The 19,211-nt window shown below is 41.4% G+C and overlaps 1 protein-coding gene across 1 annotated transcript in view; it reads right to left on the bottom strand.

The window, feature by feature from the left end:
- Nucleotides 1-19,211, bottom strand: part of itga9 (integrin, alpha 9) — a 45,885-nt gene that overhangs the window by 1,552 nt on the left and 25,122 nt on the right. The window contains exons 16-27 of the mRNA XM_080508088.1: nt 12,348-12,500; nt 11,120-11,196; nt 10,572-10,719; nt 6,651-6,737; nt 6,341-6,420; nt 6,148-6,231; nt 5,556-5,664; nt 5,330-5,437; nt 3,138-3,263; nt 2,934-3,053; nt 2,755-2,850; nt 595-714 (exon numbers count right to left, since the gene is read on the bottom strand). Of these exons, the coding sequence (XP_080364214.1) occupies nt 595-714; nt 2,755-2,850; nt 2,934-3,053; nt 3,138-3,263; nt 5,330-5,437; nt 5,556-5,664; nt 6,148-6,231; nt 6,341-6,420; nt 6,651-6,737; nt 10,572-10,719; nt 11,120-11,196; nt 12,348-12,500 (1,308 nt within the window). The remainder of the gene's footprint in view (nt 1-594; nt 715-2,754; nt 2,851-2,933; nt 3,054-3,137; nt 3,264-5,329; nt 5,438-5,555; nt 5,665-6,147; nt 6,232-6,340; nt 6,421-6,650; nt 6,738-10,571; nt 10,720-11,119; nt 11,197-12,347; nt 12,501-19,211) is intronic.

Genomic DNA, 19,211 nt, shown 5'->3' with positions numbered 1-19,211 from the left:
GTTCGCTCTCACTTTGACTATTCATTTAGCTGCGTTTGGCAACCGAAGTTTATTGATACAGAACTGTGCTCTCTTCAGGCATTTCCTGAAAAGAGCAATACAGGACATGTGCCGCTCTTGTAAGTGGGGTTTATTTTGGCAAGATCTGAGGACCTGCGGATTGAAGAGAGGGGGATGTATCCCAGGACCGGCATTCCAAAGTTTAGTTGTGGTATTCCCAGTGGACGACGACAGAGTGAAATAGAAAAGGAGTTTTGTGTAAACAGGGCCTCTGGACATCAGCGTTAATGATCATTTCACTTCTTGTTTTATGTTGGCTGTGTGGTGTGAATTTGTCCAGCAGTGTGATTTGTCCTTTTCATGGATGTTAAAAGCCCAAAGAGAGCTCCCACCCCCACCTCTAGGCTCGTGCTCCAGCTGTCTTTGCACCACTGGATACTGTGCTGACATCTGACCAGAGTAAATCTTCTGGCTGTGCACATAAATGTGCAGCAACTGCCCGTCATGCATTATAGTAGCTTCAACAGAACGGTCATCTGAATGGTGTGTCTCTCCCTGGATAATCACAATATGTGTTTTTGGTTGCTTCTTTACCTTCCAGAGTAGCACAGCGAGCAGCAAAAAGATGAGGATTCCCACCAGCAGGCTGATGGCAATGATCCAGCCGACGACGTAGCCTCTTGGCTCTTGACTGTGGAGCGCCTCAAACACCAGCTGAAACACAACAACACACCAGTGAGCATGCATGACCTAATGCGCATTCAGTCATGTGCTGCTCATGATGCAATGCAGTGCAAACTAACAACTGCGACACGTCCTACTTCTGTGTGCTCAACCAAGAGTCAGAACATGTTTTGGTTCAAGAGGAGCTACAAGTCAACCAAAAAAATCCTATCAGACAAATTGCAAATGAATCGCTTCTAAAATAGCAATACAGAAAAAATCCTTGCAAGATTCTGATCCCCAACTTGCTCCTAAAGGTGAGCGAGCACCTTGTATGGCAGCCTTGGTGAGTGTGTGTATGTGTGTGAATGGGTGTATGTGATTAATAGCGCAAAGCACTTTGAGGCAGCTAAAAGTGCAGTGACAAATGTAGATATTTATCATTTAATACAAAACACTGGTACAAGCATTCATTGAAGTGAAATAGTACTCATACAGTATATATTATGTATTTACTTGGGTTGATTCAGTAAACAAGATCAAATATATATATATATATATTTATTTTTTTTGCCTCTATGACAAATTGAGTTTCTATTTTGAAAATGTCCTGTTAACGTTACATGACAGTTATGTGCAAGATTAATTTGCAACGCAGCTGTTTTTATTGAATTAACTGACACTTGACTGGAGTGAAATATTGCACTACAAAGCGCTGCAGTTAATCTAGCTTTAGTGTCCGCATTCAGGCCTGAAATGGAAAACAATGCAGTCACTTGAATCGTGATATCAATGGGTTTATAAACTAATAATGGCATCAAACAAAGATAAATGTTGTTGCATTGTCTCAAATATCAGATAACCTTGTAGAATGTGTTGGTGAAAACAATGGTGGAACAGTTTCAGAGCAGAGTGGGGAACTTTACTCCTCCACGCTGCCGCGCTGCACGAGCTTTGAACACAAACATGGCACGAGATACATATTGTGAGCCAAGACAAAACCAAGTGCACAAGTGAGGGATTAATCTCACTCTTGAACAGTTTCCCACATTGACACCCCCCCCAACCCCCCTACCCCCCTACACCACCTCTGGAAATGAGCTGTTATGCATACCACAGCATTTGGACATACAAAAGAAAATGAACGCCTTGCTGGTCATCACTTCCAGTTTCCCATCTTGACTCATGCAAGTTAAAGTGAAGTTTACTGAACCGCTTTGCGAAATTAGTAACTTGCATTCTCACGGTAAAAACAGACATATTTATGAAGGCTTGTTCACATGCTAAGGGGGAAAAAAAAAAAGGTAGCAGAGCAGCCAGGGACCACAAATTATATTTGCAGTGTGTATTCTAGCGAGTAGGGATCCTGAGGGAAAAGGTAACCATGTTTACTGAAACCTTCAAGAGGTAGCAGTCGCTGAAATGAGCCCACACACTCGAGTGCTGAGCGAGTGGTGCGGCCTCGACATATTCATAGCGGGTTTGAATTTTCCGACCACAACTGGCGCTCAGGGTCAGCAACCCTAATCTCTCGGGAGATCCCACTGCAAGCATGCTGGGTACTAAACTTAATCATCAAATATGATATGCTGGGCCATTCAATCACTCAGCAAATAATGAGGGTGGGGGTGGGGGTGGGGGGTGGGGGGGGGGGGGGGGGGTGGCTGTCCTTGTGCACAGCTGAGGACTACAGGCCCTGAAAACAGCATAGTGACACTGTTCCATACACCCACAATGTCTAGCTGCTCCGCGGACTTTCAATCCATTATAACGGCTGTAATTATATGTATCTGAAAATTTTTTAATATAGGTGTATTAATATATTTTTTGCCTGCATGGCTATACATTAAACACTGTTTTGTTTTAATGCTTGTGCAAGCATCTTCCCCGCCACATTTCTGAGGCCAAGGAATTACAGTGGCAACAGTTCTTTTAAGCATTTATGCCAGTGTCATTTACCGAAGTGAAATATAAGAATTCAGAGAGTCAATAAAGGTATATTTTAAGGCAGTAGTTTCCTCTGGTTTGGTTTCAACCCCCAAAGACCAGCCTTTCCTCAGCGAGAGTACTTGAATCTATTGATTTACTCACAGAAATATCCTCCGGCAGGCTGTTTGGCACCTCCACTGCCCTGTCATTTACTTGTACGTTGCCCCTGGTCACAAACTGGATAACAGACGAACTGTCCTGAAGGTGGAGAGAGGGTTAATGACAATGTTTCGAAAAGACAAATGTGACTTCATTTACTAAACTCTTGACGTGCGTCTTACCCTCTTCAAGATTTCAGTGTTGAGTAAAAGTTTTATATCAATGCTTAATGCTTCTTCTTTTAGCTGGGGTCCCAGACTGCAGGAGATTGTCATACAAGCTCTTCCAGGTCGGTCACAGTCCTGTTCGAAAAAAAGACGAAAGTGAATTTCAGAGACTGAAGAGGTGACTGTGTGACATCTATAAAGTCAAAGTGTAATATTCACCAAGACTTTACGCCCTGATTTAGTAAAGAAAGCAAATATGGAGTGGAAGATGCTCTCTTTGTCCGGGGGGATGGTGCACGGTGTCGGATTCTTGTGAGGCGTGCAGTTCCCACGACCGTCGGCAACCTGGAACAGAACAACAATATAGGCAAACTGAGTTTTACAAGATTTAGGTATAATCATAAAATTGGCTGTAATGGTTTGACAAATTGCAGCTCATCTGTAATCTCAATAAAGTGAAATACAACTTTACTTCCACAGTTAATTCTAATATTTGTATTTCTTATATTCTAATAATAATAATATATAGTAATATTTATTAAATATTTACTTTAATGTTGATGCAGCTTTGGTAGTAAAAACCCCAAAAAGAAGAAATACGGAGAATGATGTACTGCTGATAGTGTAAACCAGATGGGACCAACATCTTTCCAGAAGAAGCCTTTCTGGGATTGAATAGCTTCTCTCATGTCTGAATTTATTCTGCATTGTTGTGCAGGAAAATGTGGGGGAAGGAAATGTACTCTGTAGATGTAAACTTGGTCAAAATATGTTTTGTTACTGAAAAGACTGATGAAACACATCACAATGACTGGAAATCATAGATAATAACTTAGCAATGGAGAAGGTCAAACATAGTTAAAATGAGTGAAAAATGCATTGCAAGGCTGAAAATATAATTTAAATATATAAACAATGGTTAGACGATGATACAGCAAAGCTGGAAACCTTGAATATGACTATTTCCCCCACATACACTAATCATCGTTTATCATGCTTTCATCTGAATGATTAAAAAAAAAACCTGTATTTTGGTCATTTTGCTCATTTTTACAATGTTTCCCTTCTTCCAGCCAGATTTTGAATTGATGTGGTTTAAATGACAACAGAACAAAAACAGCAACTATCTGATATGTGAATTACATTTGTGACTTTTGTGATTCATTTCACCCCGATCAACAATATTCTCAAGAGTTCCTCTCTTAGTGATAGTATCAATGACATAGCTACATTTGAAGGTGTTTATTTTCATGTTTGCCAAGCTAGCATTTAGGTCTGAGAGTGAAAATGTCGACACAAGCACTTTTGTCATCTAAACTGGCGCAACCCCACTATTGTTAGGAGTCTCCAGGGCTCGCAGGAAGCTCTCCCCAACAACAGAGTGCCCCTCCCACACAGATTTCCCATATGGAGTGATTTAGAGGTGTCTGGTTTACTGCCCAGCCCCCGGGGAGCACTTCCCCTTTCCCCCCCCGTCCCCTCCTTCCACCCTGAAGCTCTGGAGGTTGAAATCTCCCCTGGTCTTCATCGTTGTCTCTTCTTCTACTCTTCTGCCTGCCTGAGCGTTTATTGCTGTTGTGTTCACATCCTGTGTAGCAGCCGCCATTACTGGCGTGAAGATTCATGGTAAGCATGTGAGAGGAATATCTAACAGGGAATAATATTTCAAGATATTGACCACAAGCAAAAAGGCATAGAGGGTAACTGTCAGTAACTTGTCTATTATCTCGGAGCAAATGAATCCCTACATAAAGTGTAATTATGTCTGGCTATAAAATGTCAGTGTGCAACTGTCCATTGTGCCACAGCCAGTAAATGTGTTAACAGCACTCATGTTATGTGCTTCCAGGTCGGGGATGTGTACGGGCAGTAGCCAGCTCTGCAGGTGTCCCTTTCCCATTTCGTGCAAGCTGTCTGAACCCCTGAAAGTGATTCCAGATGGCTCTTTGAGGGTGGGATACAGTCAACTCTGTCTACCCATTCACAGTAAATACAATTAACAGCTTGAGCCCCCCCATGATCTACCTATATGAAAGGAGCAACACAAAGGTTAAGAAAACATTTAAACCCAGTGAGCGTATTGTGTTTCATTATCCAAATGCAAAATGTAGCGAAACAAAATAGTCGGCGAGCTTCAGTGGCAACATAAACATTTTTGCTGAGATTTTCACCGGTCGAGTGGTGGCCCACACTAAGCAAATTGGCCATGTTGACCAGAAGTCCATCGGTTTAGCAGAATCTCTACATAAACGTGACCGGTGAGGTGGAGACCAGGATGAATAGAAGCACAGTCGGCTGACATGGGCTGTATAAATGAGCTAAAAAAAGTCTGGCTGCCTGCAGGTGAATAAGATAATAAATAATCATTTGGACTAGATAAATAGTGTAGATGGACTGCTGCTGGCATCCACCTGCGTTTCAATAATGTGGAACATGTCTGCTCCGTTGCCAGCGAGCCGGTTGGGTATCCTGATGTCCACGGTGGAGCCAGGCAGCCTGCTGGGCCCCTTGTTTATGGCCTGGAAGCACATCAGACACAAGCAGGGCAGGGGAGATTAAGAGAAGTGAATATATAAGGAAACAACTCAGATTATATATGCATAAAATTATATCGATACACTTTGCAGTTGCATTTACCTGGAAAGTTAGATTAAGTGGCTGAAAGTCGCACTCCATGTCTTCTAACTGGACAAAGCGTGAGGCGTCGATGGAGTTTCCGTACACGAAGGTGGTCGGCGTTACCACACTGTAGGTAGGAAAAACAGAGGGGATATGAAAAAAAAAAATGCATTAATACTAAAACAATAGATATTTATTTAAGTGTATACAGATGTAATGATTAAAAAAAATAGTCTCCTCAACATCTCTGCCTTCAATCATGTTTCAGTCTGTTACAGAAGCGTTTTCTTAAGATATGCCTCCAGATTTGCTCTGCAGCCTCCCTCCCCATTAAAGACAGCAGCCTTATCAGATGCAAATGTTTTGGCAGAATTGGGGCTGTTTTACTTCTCTCTCCCTTCCTTGTGAAGCAGGGCTATGATAAAGCACTAGGAGATAAGGCTTTTCAAGTAGATATCCCCCATCCTGAGAGAAGAACTCCCTCTCTTCCTGAAGCCCGGCAGATGGACAACCAAATTAAACCTTCATTTTGAGACGATACAAATTAACATTCACATTTGAAAAATAATGAGTGTGTTGTTATGATTGCTCAGGTTTGACTTGTTCTTACCCCGTTATCGTCGTGTCAGTCTCATGGATCAGAGGAATGGACAGATCTAAACTGTTGTCAGAAAGTTTGTGTTCTGGATTTGCACTAAAAAAACAAAACAAAAGAAGAAAGGTTCAATGAATAAATTTCTCGTAATAAGTGCATATTTTACAATGACAGCCACATTACAAACATTTTTACTATTTTTTTTTACCTTTTTGCTTGTACTAAGAACTGTAAAGTGTCATTTTCCCCGGAGAGCCGGCTGGTATCAAAAATCACAGCAAAATGATACTGGGGAGAAAAAAAAAGGCTTGAGTAAGAATAAGACTTCAAAAAGAAGTCCTGTGTGACAGATTTTTGACAGAGTATATTTTCTGAACTCCTTCCTAATTAAAAAACCCAAGACTGTTGTACAGATCAAATGCGTTCTCATTTACTGGAAACAGAATCTCAAAACAAAAAAAAAAAAAGATATACAACTAATGTGCATGTTTGCCATCATGCAGTAAAGTTTCAGATACCTTGGTCTGTGCTCTCATGAAGGGAAATCCCACTCTGCACTTGAGGAAGTCCAAATCGACAAGTTCACAGGAAATACCCTTCTCTTCCTGCAAAAAGAAAGATAGACAGACGGTAAGAGGAGGCGATAAAGACAGACGGGCTGGAGACATGACGGTCGACAGAAGACACAGTGAGAAAAAACCAAGTGAAAAGAGGCAGACTGTCACATAGATCAATCACCTCTGTGAGAGACAAAAGGGAAAACAAATACAGAGCATCATAGATTCTGTTTTAATTAGATGCCACTATTTACATTTTTTTTTCTAAAAGTAAACAGATAGATTAAAAGTGTCTCATTGAAGATCTAAATTAGGTTAAACAAAGAATGTACAAAGCAGTGATGGCACACACTTCCTAGCGGGTGGGTAATTGGACAACCTCCAGGCTGTGTGTTTGGAAGCTTGTCCAAACAATATGGAGCTTCACCGGCTGCGCTGTATAAACACTCAGGCCTTGACCCTACGTGGAGTAAGAATTCTTTTAGCCAGAGTTCACAGAGAGGCTGTCAGCTGAGCCCGTGTGCTGCAGGCTTGAAACGGGCAGAGATACTTCACAAGTGTAGCAATGCGGACCTGCAGCATTGAAAAAGGGATTTGGGCAAGTCATACAAATCACCCACATTCGTGAGCTCCGGTCCAGTTTGAGTCAGTGTTTACAGCAGGTTGCCAGATATGATAAAGAAAAGAGGTGCGATGGTTGTGTCTGCTGACATATTTATAGGCAGTCATCCTTCCACGGACTCATCTGCTCTCACGAAAGCCCTTGTTCAGCAGATTTCCGATGTCAGGCTTCGGTGTGGCTGTGTCCTCCACCTTCATTAGGTTGCGTTATATTAGCAGGGCTGCCCTTTGCTTGGAGCCTGCAGCGCTGCGCAAATGGGTGTGGAGACCCCAGCATAACTGGCAATGATGGAATTTCCTCTATTTCCTTTATGCCTCTGTGCTGCTGTGCAAACACTGCCTGTCCCCATGAGACTGGGCAGGATTGAGGGGGAAGTCGGCCTGTTTACCCATCACCCACCTGGCAGCTCTTGAGAGAGAGCAGAACACTCTGACATATGGTGCACCGTGCCTCTGCAGGGAGAAGAGTGACAAAGTCTATTTGTTCAGCACTTCTTCACTTTCATTCTCGAGCTTACTTTCCCTCCACAAATGGCAGGACCATTACATATCACGTACTGTTTATGCCGCTTCAGTGTCTGCTGAAGTGTCTACTAGAGGAGTGTGTCAGTGTGGATGACAATACACAGGTGTCCCATTTTCTCAAGACTCCGCAAGGCACTTTAAGTCTCCATCCATTCTTGTATTTGGACATTTGGCTCTACTTCGTTCTGCCTTTGCCGAGCTGATGTCATCCCCTACTTTCTACTGAGCGATGATGAAGGTCTACCTCAGTGTCACTTCAAAGCAGAGAGAATAAAAGATTCATACATTTTCAGATATGAAGGTTCACCAAAATGCACATCTTTCTCGTTGCATTCCTAACTTTAATTCTTTCATCACAAAGCGTGTCAGTTCCAACTGTTGCATTACCAAAAAATGATGTATTCACATGGTTTGCTTCTTTAAAAGCTGTCATATCACACAGGCCTGACAGGGGCAGACCATTAAAAATGTAAGCATAATAAAAAGTACTCATCTAAAATAGCCCCTTTCAGAGTGGTATTTATTTATATAGTAATAACAGACAGTGGACACATTATCTGTCCTTAGTTGAGTTAATGGTTTTAAATGTACTCTAGTTATAGCCAATACATATTATTTATTCATGCAATACCAAAATAGAAACACTTTCAACACTGTGAAAGAGTTATGGAGGCAAAAAAATACAGAGGTATGTATGACTATCACTCATCCTATCAGCACTCAATCTTCACTGGGCAATGAGTGTTACGGAGGAGTATGGAGGACAGCTTTAGATTTTTAATCAGGTGTAGCTTTCTGATAGACTTTGCAGTGGCTTACTTCTTAAAATCATGGAACTGTGAGCTCCTGGATCATCTTGACTTCTCACTGCGTGGAACTTTCTGAACTTTAGTTTTCCTTATGAGGGGGTCTTCTAGGAAGTTTTGCACAGGATATTTTGTTGTTTGTTTTCTCTTCCATATTTACTATTTACTTTCTCCAAATAATTTTGTTTCTTTTTAAATTGCTCACTTGTGGAAAACAATAAATAGCTTCAATGGACACTGAGCTGTACTTTGAAACCGACAATCATAAGAATTCTCAATTGAAGCATACACTCCGGAAAAACCTTCCACCGCAGGAAACATCTGCCACAGCTCTGCTCAATTAAGAGAAAAATGCTAAATATGACTGCTAAAACACTTCCCAGATAAGAAAAAGAAACAGTAGCTGGTGATGCCGTCACTGATTCCCATGAGAGTGAAGGCACTGCTCCCGAAACCAATTCACCTCCGTAGCTCTTTGACAGCTTGTGTTGCAAGAACAACAGAAAGATAACACACTGCACTTAAATATGAGGGGAGTGTTCGCTCACGCTTTTGCCCAGTGGAGGAAAAGCCTCAGGGGACATCAGGAGCTGACACGAACTTTGCAAAAGTGGGGGTCACATCATCGCCTCAGACTTCCCCATTAGTAATTAGAAATGTCTCAAAGAGCGGGTGGTAATAAATCTGCTTGGTGGCCTCTCTGTCATCCATTAATACTGTTCACTTCCTGTTCCCTTTGTGCAGAAAGCCACGTGCACTTATCAGGTTCCTGCACAATATTTGGCTTTGCTTTGGCTGGTAACCTGACACTTAATGTCAGTCTGGTTCATTAGATTAGCGACGAAGCTGAAACAGCCTCACTGTTTTTCTCATATCTGCCTGCAGCATGTATTCCATTTAAATTAAATTTCATCTTTGTTGGGGGTATTAAATCATGGACCGGTTTGTGCTTTCCAGGGATGGTTTTATTCATCAAAGATGTGAACAAGCTCAGCTGGAGGATAAACATGGAGTCTATTATGTGGGACAAAACCCTTCCTGATGGATGCTGTCAGAGAGCACCAGTTGACATGGCGTCTCCATATTTCTCTGTCAGCTTTGAGTGGAGACGAAGGCTTTCTTGCAACAAGTGAGTGAACAGACATGAGCACAAGCAGAGGTGGCTGCTGTGTAATCCATTTGCATATGGTTCACCACGGCCACATGAAAAATCTTTCAGGTCTATGGAGGGATGGCAGTGGGAAGATATTTCTTCAACAGTGACTGAATGTTAAAATCATTAGAGGTCAAACTATGTGTGACGCAGATCCGATCGAAGGCACCGTGAAGGATAATCACAATGCTCATTCGATATACCCAATAAAATGTTTCTCTATGGAATTCCCCCTCTATTAATAATAGCATTCGAATGCCACACGAGTCAAACCTGTGTGGCTGCACATACAACGAGTGCATAACCTGGCTTGTTCTCATGCCTGCAGCTCATTTTGACGTCTGCCTTGAATGATCCAGAAAAGCATTTGACAGGTCAGCCAGACGAGCTCCCCTCTGAGATAGGACAGCTGTTGGTGCTCCCACTGGGATTCTCCTAACTTTTTATCCTTTCATCTTCACTTCTGCTTCCACAGCACTGTGAAAACTATAAGTTCATCCGTCATCTCACGGATCTCGCTTTGTGTATTCTTCGCTGTTTATTCTGCTCTCAATCACAGAGTCTTTTTAAATAAACTGTCTCTGAGAAAATGTACATTTCAGCAGGAAAACTGGGGCTTCCCCCTGATAACAATGTGTAAAATTAGTTTTCGTGCACCATTTGCACTTCTGCTTCACTTTGTGTTGCTAAAGTGACCCAACCAAGTGTCAGAATTTAGAAATAAACTTGCACGCCAGAGTAAATAAACTCTGGAATACTCTAAGAGGCACTACAGACCTTCTGCCAGAAGTTGATGTAGAAAACTTCTCTGGAGAAGTTGAAGTAGATGTTGGTGTCGTAGGCGTCATCTCCGGTGTTGGAGATGGTCAGGTTCAAAGACACATTTTTCACTCCTCCAAGGGCCAAATGGGGTTTACTATGCAGTCTGGTGCAAGAAAAAGAAAAATGATTAACTGTTTGAATGAAAAAAAAGGCTCTTTTATATTTAGAGGTAAACAGATAAAGAGAAGAAACCAAAGGGAAAGAAAGTCTTTGTTTGGTTGAAACATTGACTTGAAGGAATAAATGTAAACTAAAAACATAACAGTAAAGTACAACAATAGTTGTTGCCATGACACGGATATACTGTTCGTCAGATGTGAAAAGAACCGAAGATACACAATGAAAAGAAGAGGGAACTCCCTAACTATGGAAAAACATATGGATATCCTCCAAGCATGCGTCATGGTTCCAGTCCCCACACCCACATGGCCTATGACGTGAGCCTGCTTCTTCCTCAGAGCCGACAGAAACAGGCCGAGACAGAGAGTGAATCTAAACTTTACCCAGAAAGCAAGAGCTTCCCGTGAAGCCTCAGGTCCGCAGCGCAGTCGTCTGACAGGCAGTTCTTCTCAAACCAAGTCTGAGGAGGAAACGGTCGAGCACACAGTCATTTGACCTCTTTGAGTTTGTGCATTTAAAAACACTGACTCTGGATTCAGACTAGGGGGCAGTGTTGTGTTGTTCTAAAGGACGATGAAGACTGAGTAGACTTTGTGGGAGAGCCAAGAAACCTGTCTGATCTCTCCTTTAATTGGTGTGAGGAAGGCCTTTGGTCTCACTAAGACGGAAAAGGAAATATAAGTCAAGCAATGAAGTCTGATGTAACGCCACTGAGTTTCAGATAAATGGCTCCTGTAGGTGCTGAAAGAAGCAAATCCCTCAGTTTTTCTCAGAGTGCAGACACTGGGGGAAACACATGTGGGCCAGGTTAGAGGTGGTTGCAAAGAAAATAAATGAATCAGACTTTTTGGATTCCACTCAAGAAAAGCTAACACAGACAATAATAAGCTGGAAACTAACACCAAATCATAACTATTGGAGGTATTTCTTTCATGCTCTCTGTGGAGCATGAGAAGACGTGACTTCCAATTTCGTTCTGGTATGAGGAGAATTTCGTTTTCACTGTAGTCAACTGAGGAAATGAACTGTGTTAGAAAAAAAAATCTGAATTGGATTTGGTCAACAACAAAAAAAAAGTTCAATTTTTAATAGTAAGTAAAGAATACACATGATATGATTGGGTTGATACAGTTGATGTGTAAAAAGCTTGTTCTTTACTCATTTTTTTCTCCAAAAAGATATGATTAAAATTATGTCGGAGTTACAAATCATTTAAATTTGAGCTATATTTGCCCAAACATTATGATGTATGTCATTAATAGGAATGAAAATGGGGGGGGGGGACTTTGTATTTTGTAAAAAAAACTAACAAAAAATCCGCAAAAATGCTTTGACTTATTTAATAATGTTCCTAAACAACTCTTGCCTTCTACATTTATCAGAGCTTCATTACATTTGTCTGAAGCTCCAACAGGATCATAAATCAAAATGAATGAATAACTGATTAAATACAAACAAAGAGGTTTACTTAAATTCCATGAGTTGCAATGGGAGTCCATAAATAAGCACTGAAGACTTCAGACATTGCAAACACCAAAGCAAGCAACAATGTGAAACTCCGATTTAAAGGGATATCATGTCATTAAAATGAAATATTTTAGATTTTTTCACCTCATTTTTCATGGCAATTTTGTTTCCTTTCCTCCATCGCAGTACTGGAGTGAGAGCTGGCAGATCTTGGTCCTGGTGTCCCTTCACTATGTGCTTCCCGAGGCTGTAAGCCACCTCGAAGGTGATGGCCGTGAAAACGTCCTTCACATCTTTCTGTTGAGGGAAACAAAACCAATGATCCTTTCGTCTGGAGTTTGTCCAACCGCACAGACAAAGATGAAAACTGAACAAAACCTCAAAGATGTCAATCAGATGGTCTCGATATGATATCACCACTGTGTCAATACTTCAAATACTTGAATGCAAGGACACTGATAAAATAATGTGAATCCTTTTGAAAACATAGTGATACGTTTGTCTCATTGACGACCTTTATTTTGGTCAATTCATGTGTTTTAAGTAATATACTGGAGGTTACCACAGCAAATTCTCAACCGAGTCGATCTCTTTTTGAAACTTGCTGGCATTACCTCTGAGACATATCTTGGCCTATCTGCTGATCCATCTAAAACCATGAAAGATGTGTTTGATTTGGCATCCGGTTTGGAGACAATGCAGGCCGAATGAAAGCAGGGAGCAAAATGTGATCAAACCCTGCATTGTCATTAGTTCACAGCGCTAGAAGACATACAGTACATGGGAAAGCCAGATACAAATGTTGACTTTTCATCACTTCTGTCTATTAGAGCTTCACTCCACTCCTTGAAGGCAACTTGGTGGGTCTGGCTCTGATTCGCTAAAGACCGCAAAGAAAACATACATAAGCTCCCGCTGTAACCTGTGTTCCTGCGCGCAGCTGATATCCACTAATGACGAGCCAAGCCCCCATGGTCAGTACAAAGGGTTTCCCAATGTCAGCCGCTGGACATTAAGGCCCTGCGTTCTTTAGCTGTTTTCCTCTTTTTGTGATTTATCACAGGTTTTTTCCAGGGTCCACCCATCCATGCTCTGTCCCCTGGCAGGCAAAGAGCCTGTCTGAGCTTTTGGCATTTTCGGGATCTCCACTAATAAAATCTCCCAACTCATCAGCAGGGAGGGTTGGAGCAGGAAGGAAAAAATATTAGTGGACGGCATGAATACACAAAGGTTATTGATTTTGGATTCTATAAAGGAATTGTGCTGCATGCAGATAAAAACACAACTTCCTGAATAGTGTAGAAAAAAAAACCTGTCTGGCTGAATAGGAAAAAAAGGTGAGACACATCAATATATGCTGTTGTCTGTTAATGTTCTGATTGGCGGTTCCCACAGCAGGTTATCTTCTTCCAATATTCTTGTTCTCTTGTATCATCCTATCTGATCTCGGTAAATCATCAATTCATTTTATTTATAAAACCCTCCCAAGGGCTGAAGCTGAGATGTTGTTTTCTCCACATTTGAATGATGGAACCAGCAAATGTTTGTAGTTCATGTGATAGCATCTCTGCTTCAAACAAAATGTAGATATGTAACGACAACCCCAACATGCTGATTATTCTTCTACAAAGTGGGCTCCTCCTGGAGGTTAAATGGTACAATAAGTCAACATGCACTGAATGGTGGCACATTTTGAGAAACTCCAAAACCTTCAGCTGCAGCAGCAGTTACAGCAGAATGCTTGAAATGGCTCCTGCCCGCTGGCCTCGGAGTGAACTGACCCCCAGGGAGACGTCTGCTCGGGTCTCCAGTCCCAAACTCCCACTGCTTATCTCACATTTTCACAAGCCACAAGAGACACTGGAGGACGTACTGGTCTGAAACCAAATGGAGTGCTTTTGTAGTCAACATCTTTTGCTCAAACGTGACTTCAATGCATAAAGAAATAAGCACAGTTTGTCTCTTGTATTAATGTACAGCGAATGGGGTTTCCACTTCTTCTTAAACAGAGCATCTATTATTGAGCACAGGCAATATCACTTTCCTCTTGAAATGCAGCTAAAGACTGCAAATTAACCGGAGCCCTCCCAGCGCTTGCTGCATACTCACACTAGAAGTGCTGGAGTGTGTTTGGTAACACTTGCCCTATGCTTTTATTATCCCCAGATCTGTGCTGCCAATTGCCACCACCCAAATCCGCACCCCTGCTCAGACCATTTGCTCCCACCTGACCCTGCATTTAATTCCTATATTTATGGAACTACGGATTTCCTGAGCGAGACAGTGTTAACTGTCTGCTACCTTCAGTTTTGTGGAAAGAAACCCAACAACTGCTTCTTACATGCTGGTAAACGTCACAGGAGAAAGCTTGTGACAGGCCATTCTCTTCACAACAGGCCAACACTGTGTTAATCCTCCGCACAGGAGCTGCAGGGTGTGTCCGCAATCTCACATCAGATACGCTGGAATGGATGGCATTTCTGATATTTTAAATCCATAATTTAAAGTTCCAAGTAAATACACATCTGAATTGACACTGTGGCAGTAGTGCCTGTTTAAACTCTAATGTATACAATCAAAGAACAATTTCTGATCTGGATAAATTAAAACGTCTTGCCATCCTCTAAAATCTAAAAGCTGAAGCTCTAGTTGTCAAGCTGTTGAGAGTAAAGTTTTTCGTTTCTTTATTCAAGAGTAAGGACTCTATGGATTGCGCTCCCAATAAAGGGTACAGACATATCCCACATGGTTAATCAGAAATGGTCTGAAACCTTTAGTCATCATCTTCACAACATTACTTATAAAGGGTTCCCGTGAACACAACAAATGAGACAAAAGCTGAGGGAGAAACAGCTATTTTCCAGAAGCCATAATTGTACATTTTCAATTGTTCATACATTTAAATCACAAAGGAGGGACAGTCAGTTTGCCATTCTGCATGTTTAGAAAATAAATCAAGTTAAACTGTTAACATTCAGCACCCTCCTGCTTTGGAAGACGATTTCTGCCAATGTACTATCTCAGGGTTTATGTTCACACTCAGGACCCATTTATCTGGTACAACAGAGCATAGCTCGCACCTTACCAACCATTAATTCTCCTTGGCTTCAATTTCAACTGCTTGTATGACTTATTTCCACAGACGCAGAACGTGAGCACATAAAGTATTTTCTGCTTGATTTTAAGCGCATAATGTTGCTACTGTATGAGTTAAAACAACACAGCTGAACAGGCCTTTTAGATTCCATCTCTGAATGAGTTAGTTGCGCTACAGTTGCTGTCTGATGTATCGAGCTCTGACTTACACGTCTGATCAAAAACACAGCGAGCTGCCCGCTTCATGTGCTCAGAGCAGCTCCACCGCGGTGGGCCCAGAGAGGATGACGTCAGACTGCATGAGTCCCAGATTCTCCGTTTAAACGCCTCACGCTTGGCTGCAATGCCCAAGAGCTTCTCTCCCAGCCAAACCATTCACTCAAAAACATAGAGCTTAAGCCTGGTCATAGGAAGTCTTTATTAACTTGTGAGGGGAACATGCACACAGCGCTCCTTATATGGACAACGGGTGTTTGGATGGCTTGCAGGTTGAGGTCTTTTTTTTCTTTCTTTTTTTCTTTTTCTTAAGGGCTTATTGCCGGGGAAGCTTAGTTTAAATGGAAAAAAGCTTTTTAGTTAAGTGATGAATGAATTCAGGTTGTCAACGTTTGTTTGGTATGTGTGTATACTGAAACGCTGAAGGAGGAATTGAAATGTAAAGTATTGACCGTAAGGTATGCATTTTAGCAGCTTATCTCGGCCTGTCCTGAAAAACAATGTGTGAAAGTTGGACGCTTACTGAAAATTTTGTGACTATGGGTCAAACTACAGCCACCGCTCGGCTCAGAATAGGTTAGCAGATGTTGGGAAAAGCGTTGAATGACACCCTGAATACCGGAGGAGTAGGAAAGAGAATTGTCCAATTGTTTTAGCTTGAAAAGTTCTTGGCAAAGTCAAGTAAGAGCCGCTTAATTCTTTTTGCAAAGATGAAACTCACGCTCCTAAATCTTCCTGGTGACGTGTCAGCAGAGGGATAAGAGACAAATCTCGGCAATCTTTGTGCAATCTTTGCTGTTAAATCCCCCAGAAAAGGTCACTTTATAAATCATGACTTGTATAGATTCATGACGGAACTACTTCAGTTAAATGTATTTTCGTCATGTCAATCTTAACTAGCAATCAGTCTACATCCTGCTGAGGGAGAGGTTCCTCGGTTGTCAGTGGCAGGATATTTTTTTTTTAAACAAAAATGTAAATAACTTCCTTCAAGGACGCAGCCAAGGACTTCTTATTGTGAATGAGTGCAGCTGCTTCTAAACACGTCTTGCAATTTTGTTATGTTTTTACTGTTGTGCATTTTATGTGGTTTTCCTCTTACTGTTTTGCTGCTTTAACTGCATTGTTCAGCTTTTACGTCTCCATTGGGTGAAAATCCAAACTCAGTGCTTTTTGCAGCTCACATTTTTCAAACAATGCAGGAGTGTGTTGTTAATTAAACCTGTAGTTCTTAAATATTATTTTGGGAGCTGCAGAGCAAAGTGTCAACAAACCCTATGACTTTACCACTTTGAAAGTTGAAGAATATGAACATATATACTGCAACATTAACAATAACTAGTTTTGATCTGCATCATAACTGCTTACTGAGGGAAATTCACTCCTGAACTGAGAAGTTCACGTTAGCTGTTTTACTGTAAATGGCATTCTATTCACAGACTAGAAACGAGCCCACTGTGAACACTGAGGAATGAATATCTGAAAACTAGATCTTCGACTGCTTAGTGCTTCAGGTCTTTAGAGAATTTCAAAATGAAAGAAGAACTGTGGCCAAAAACATCACTATGTGGGCAGCAAGAATTAACCAAATCAGAAAAACTGCTGTTTGCCGGGCTAAACTCTGACCATAGCAGCTTCAAGTGAGGAGTCTTACCTCAGCAATGGAAATAACCATTATTTGTAGCTTGTTTGGTTACAAATAAAAAAAAAAAAATTTAATTAAGCAACAAAGGTCTAGACTTCCAAAACTCTCAGTCTGTCCAAAACCCAATGATTCTGAGTAATCTGAAACAAACATCCAGTCATAGGAAATGTATGCAAGACCCCTCTGAAAACAATTCCCATTCAACATGAGACATATTTAGTCCAACCACTGGAAAATGTTTCAGTCCGTCTGATTCTGGTTGTCGACCCAGTGACTCTCAGATGTGTGTCCAACCTGATAAATCACACAAAACCTGTAGAGCACAAACGCACATTTGCGGCCAGAAAACAAATCAAATTGGCACTGGCTTTCAAACAACAGGGCTCAGAGGTCATCGTACACTGTGTGAAGAACACCAAGCAAACAGCGAGTGAGAACTTCATAACAAGAGCCACACGTTTGTGGATTGGTTATTGCTCTCACCTCATGGTGTTTGACTCTGTTCAGGGCCTTTCTGTGTGCTGTTTGTGGAGTTTAAATGCCAGTGTGTGAGTGGATTTCCTCAGGTTCTCTGCTTTTCTCCCACAGTCCAAATGTGTGCAGTGAAAACTGCTTTTTGTCCATTGTCAGATGTGATTCTGCATATTAAGCTCATTTAGCTTGAAACATGAAAGTACAGGGGATGATCAGTTATGGTTCATCCATTCCTCTTGTGTACTGCTTTGTACAACGTATGGTTAAGGGGAGCTGGTCACAGCTGACTATGGGCAGAAGCCAGGGCACACCCTGGCCTGGTTCATTAAAAGGACTCATAATACACACAACGTAGAACTGCAGGAGAAAACCAGAGTCCACGGTGAAAACCCACTCACACATAAGGAGATAAAACTGTGTTGGGAAGGGAAGTTAGAAAGTCGGGAAGTGATCATTTTGCTGTGGATTAAGAATGCCAACCACTACACTGCCGTGTTATTGTTAGCATGAGTAAATTATACATCCATCCATCTCTTATACAGCTTTATCCAAAACAGAGTCCCGCCGATCCCAGCCAATGTGTGAAGGAATGATACAACCTGGACAGATTGCTGGTATACCACAGGGAAAATAGAGACTCCCGACTACCATTTGCATATTATTCACGGTATATGATGTAGCGTTGAAAAAAAATGGACATATGAGTATGTGAGTGTATTTTCATATCAGATAAATGGTATGATAAAAGTTAAGAAAAATAATCCCATTTCAATCATTTCCTTTGTCACTTGTTCTCATCTGACGTTCATTCCACGTTATCACTGTCTCGCGCATTCCTTTTAAGCCATTTGAACTTATTTATTATTAATTCTTTCTCAACCTTCAACACTCAAAGGCAGGACAGAATCAAAAAAAGAAAAACTCTGATCAGCTGGCTTCCTGCACATTTTCGAACCTGCCGTTTCTCTGAAAACGTAAATCAACTAATCCCCCATCATTTGGCAATAGTGAGTGCTACTAGATATGATTCTAATGTCTCCCAGGAGCAAACATGCATTTCCTTTTGGCTTAAACAGAAAGGTAACATCAGTTGCACGACAGAAAATATATACCATCTGTAGCTGTCACGCACGAGACCGACAACACAAGTAAATACTTCTTGTCTCTTGAACAGAGGGAAAACCATAGATTTGCATGTCACATGCTTATCAAAGTGTCTCGCAAACTAACTCTCCTCTTGAGCACACAAGCACCTATTTGCTTCAGACGGTTTAAAATGACTCAGAGATAAAGTTCCCCAGAGTGCAGATAAACAGATACACATCTTCTCTTTAAGGATCCATGTTAATTGAATTTATTGCTTTTTAAAGCAATGTTCACGTAAACACAAATTACAGGAAACCTTTATAGGTTCATATGCATCATGAAGAAGGCATTCAACATTTGACCCTTAGACAGTTAAAGCCACAGCTGGGATTTATAATGGAGGAGAGAAAGGTGCCTCACTTCCCCAGTGGAAATTGGCAGATGGAATTGGTTTACTGCTCAAACATACCAAATTCATCAGTGTGTTATTT

This window comes from Blennius ocellaris, assembly GCF_963422515.1.
Source record: "Blennius ocellaris genome assembly, chromosome: 13".
NCBI classification, from domain to species: domain Eukaryota; kingdom Metazoa; phylum Chordata; class Actinopteri; order Blenniiformes; family Blenniidae; genus Blennius; species Blennius ocellaris.
The sequence above is the reverse complement of the archived record's forward strand: the minus strand, read 5'-3'. Positions and strand labels throughout refer to the sequence as shown.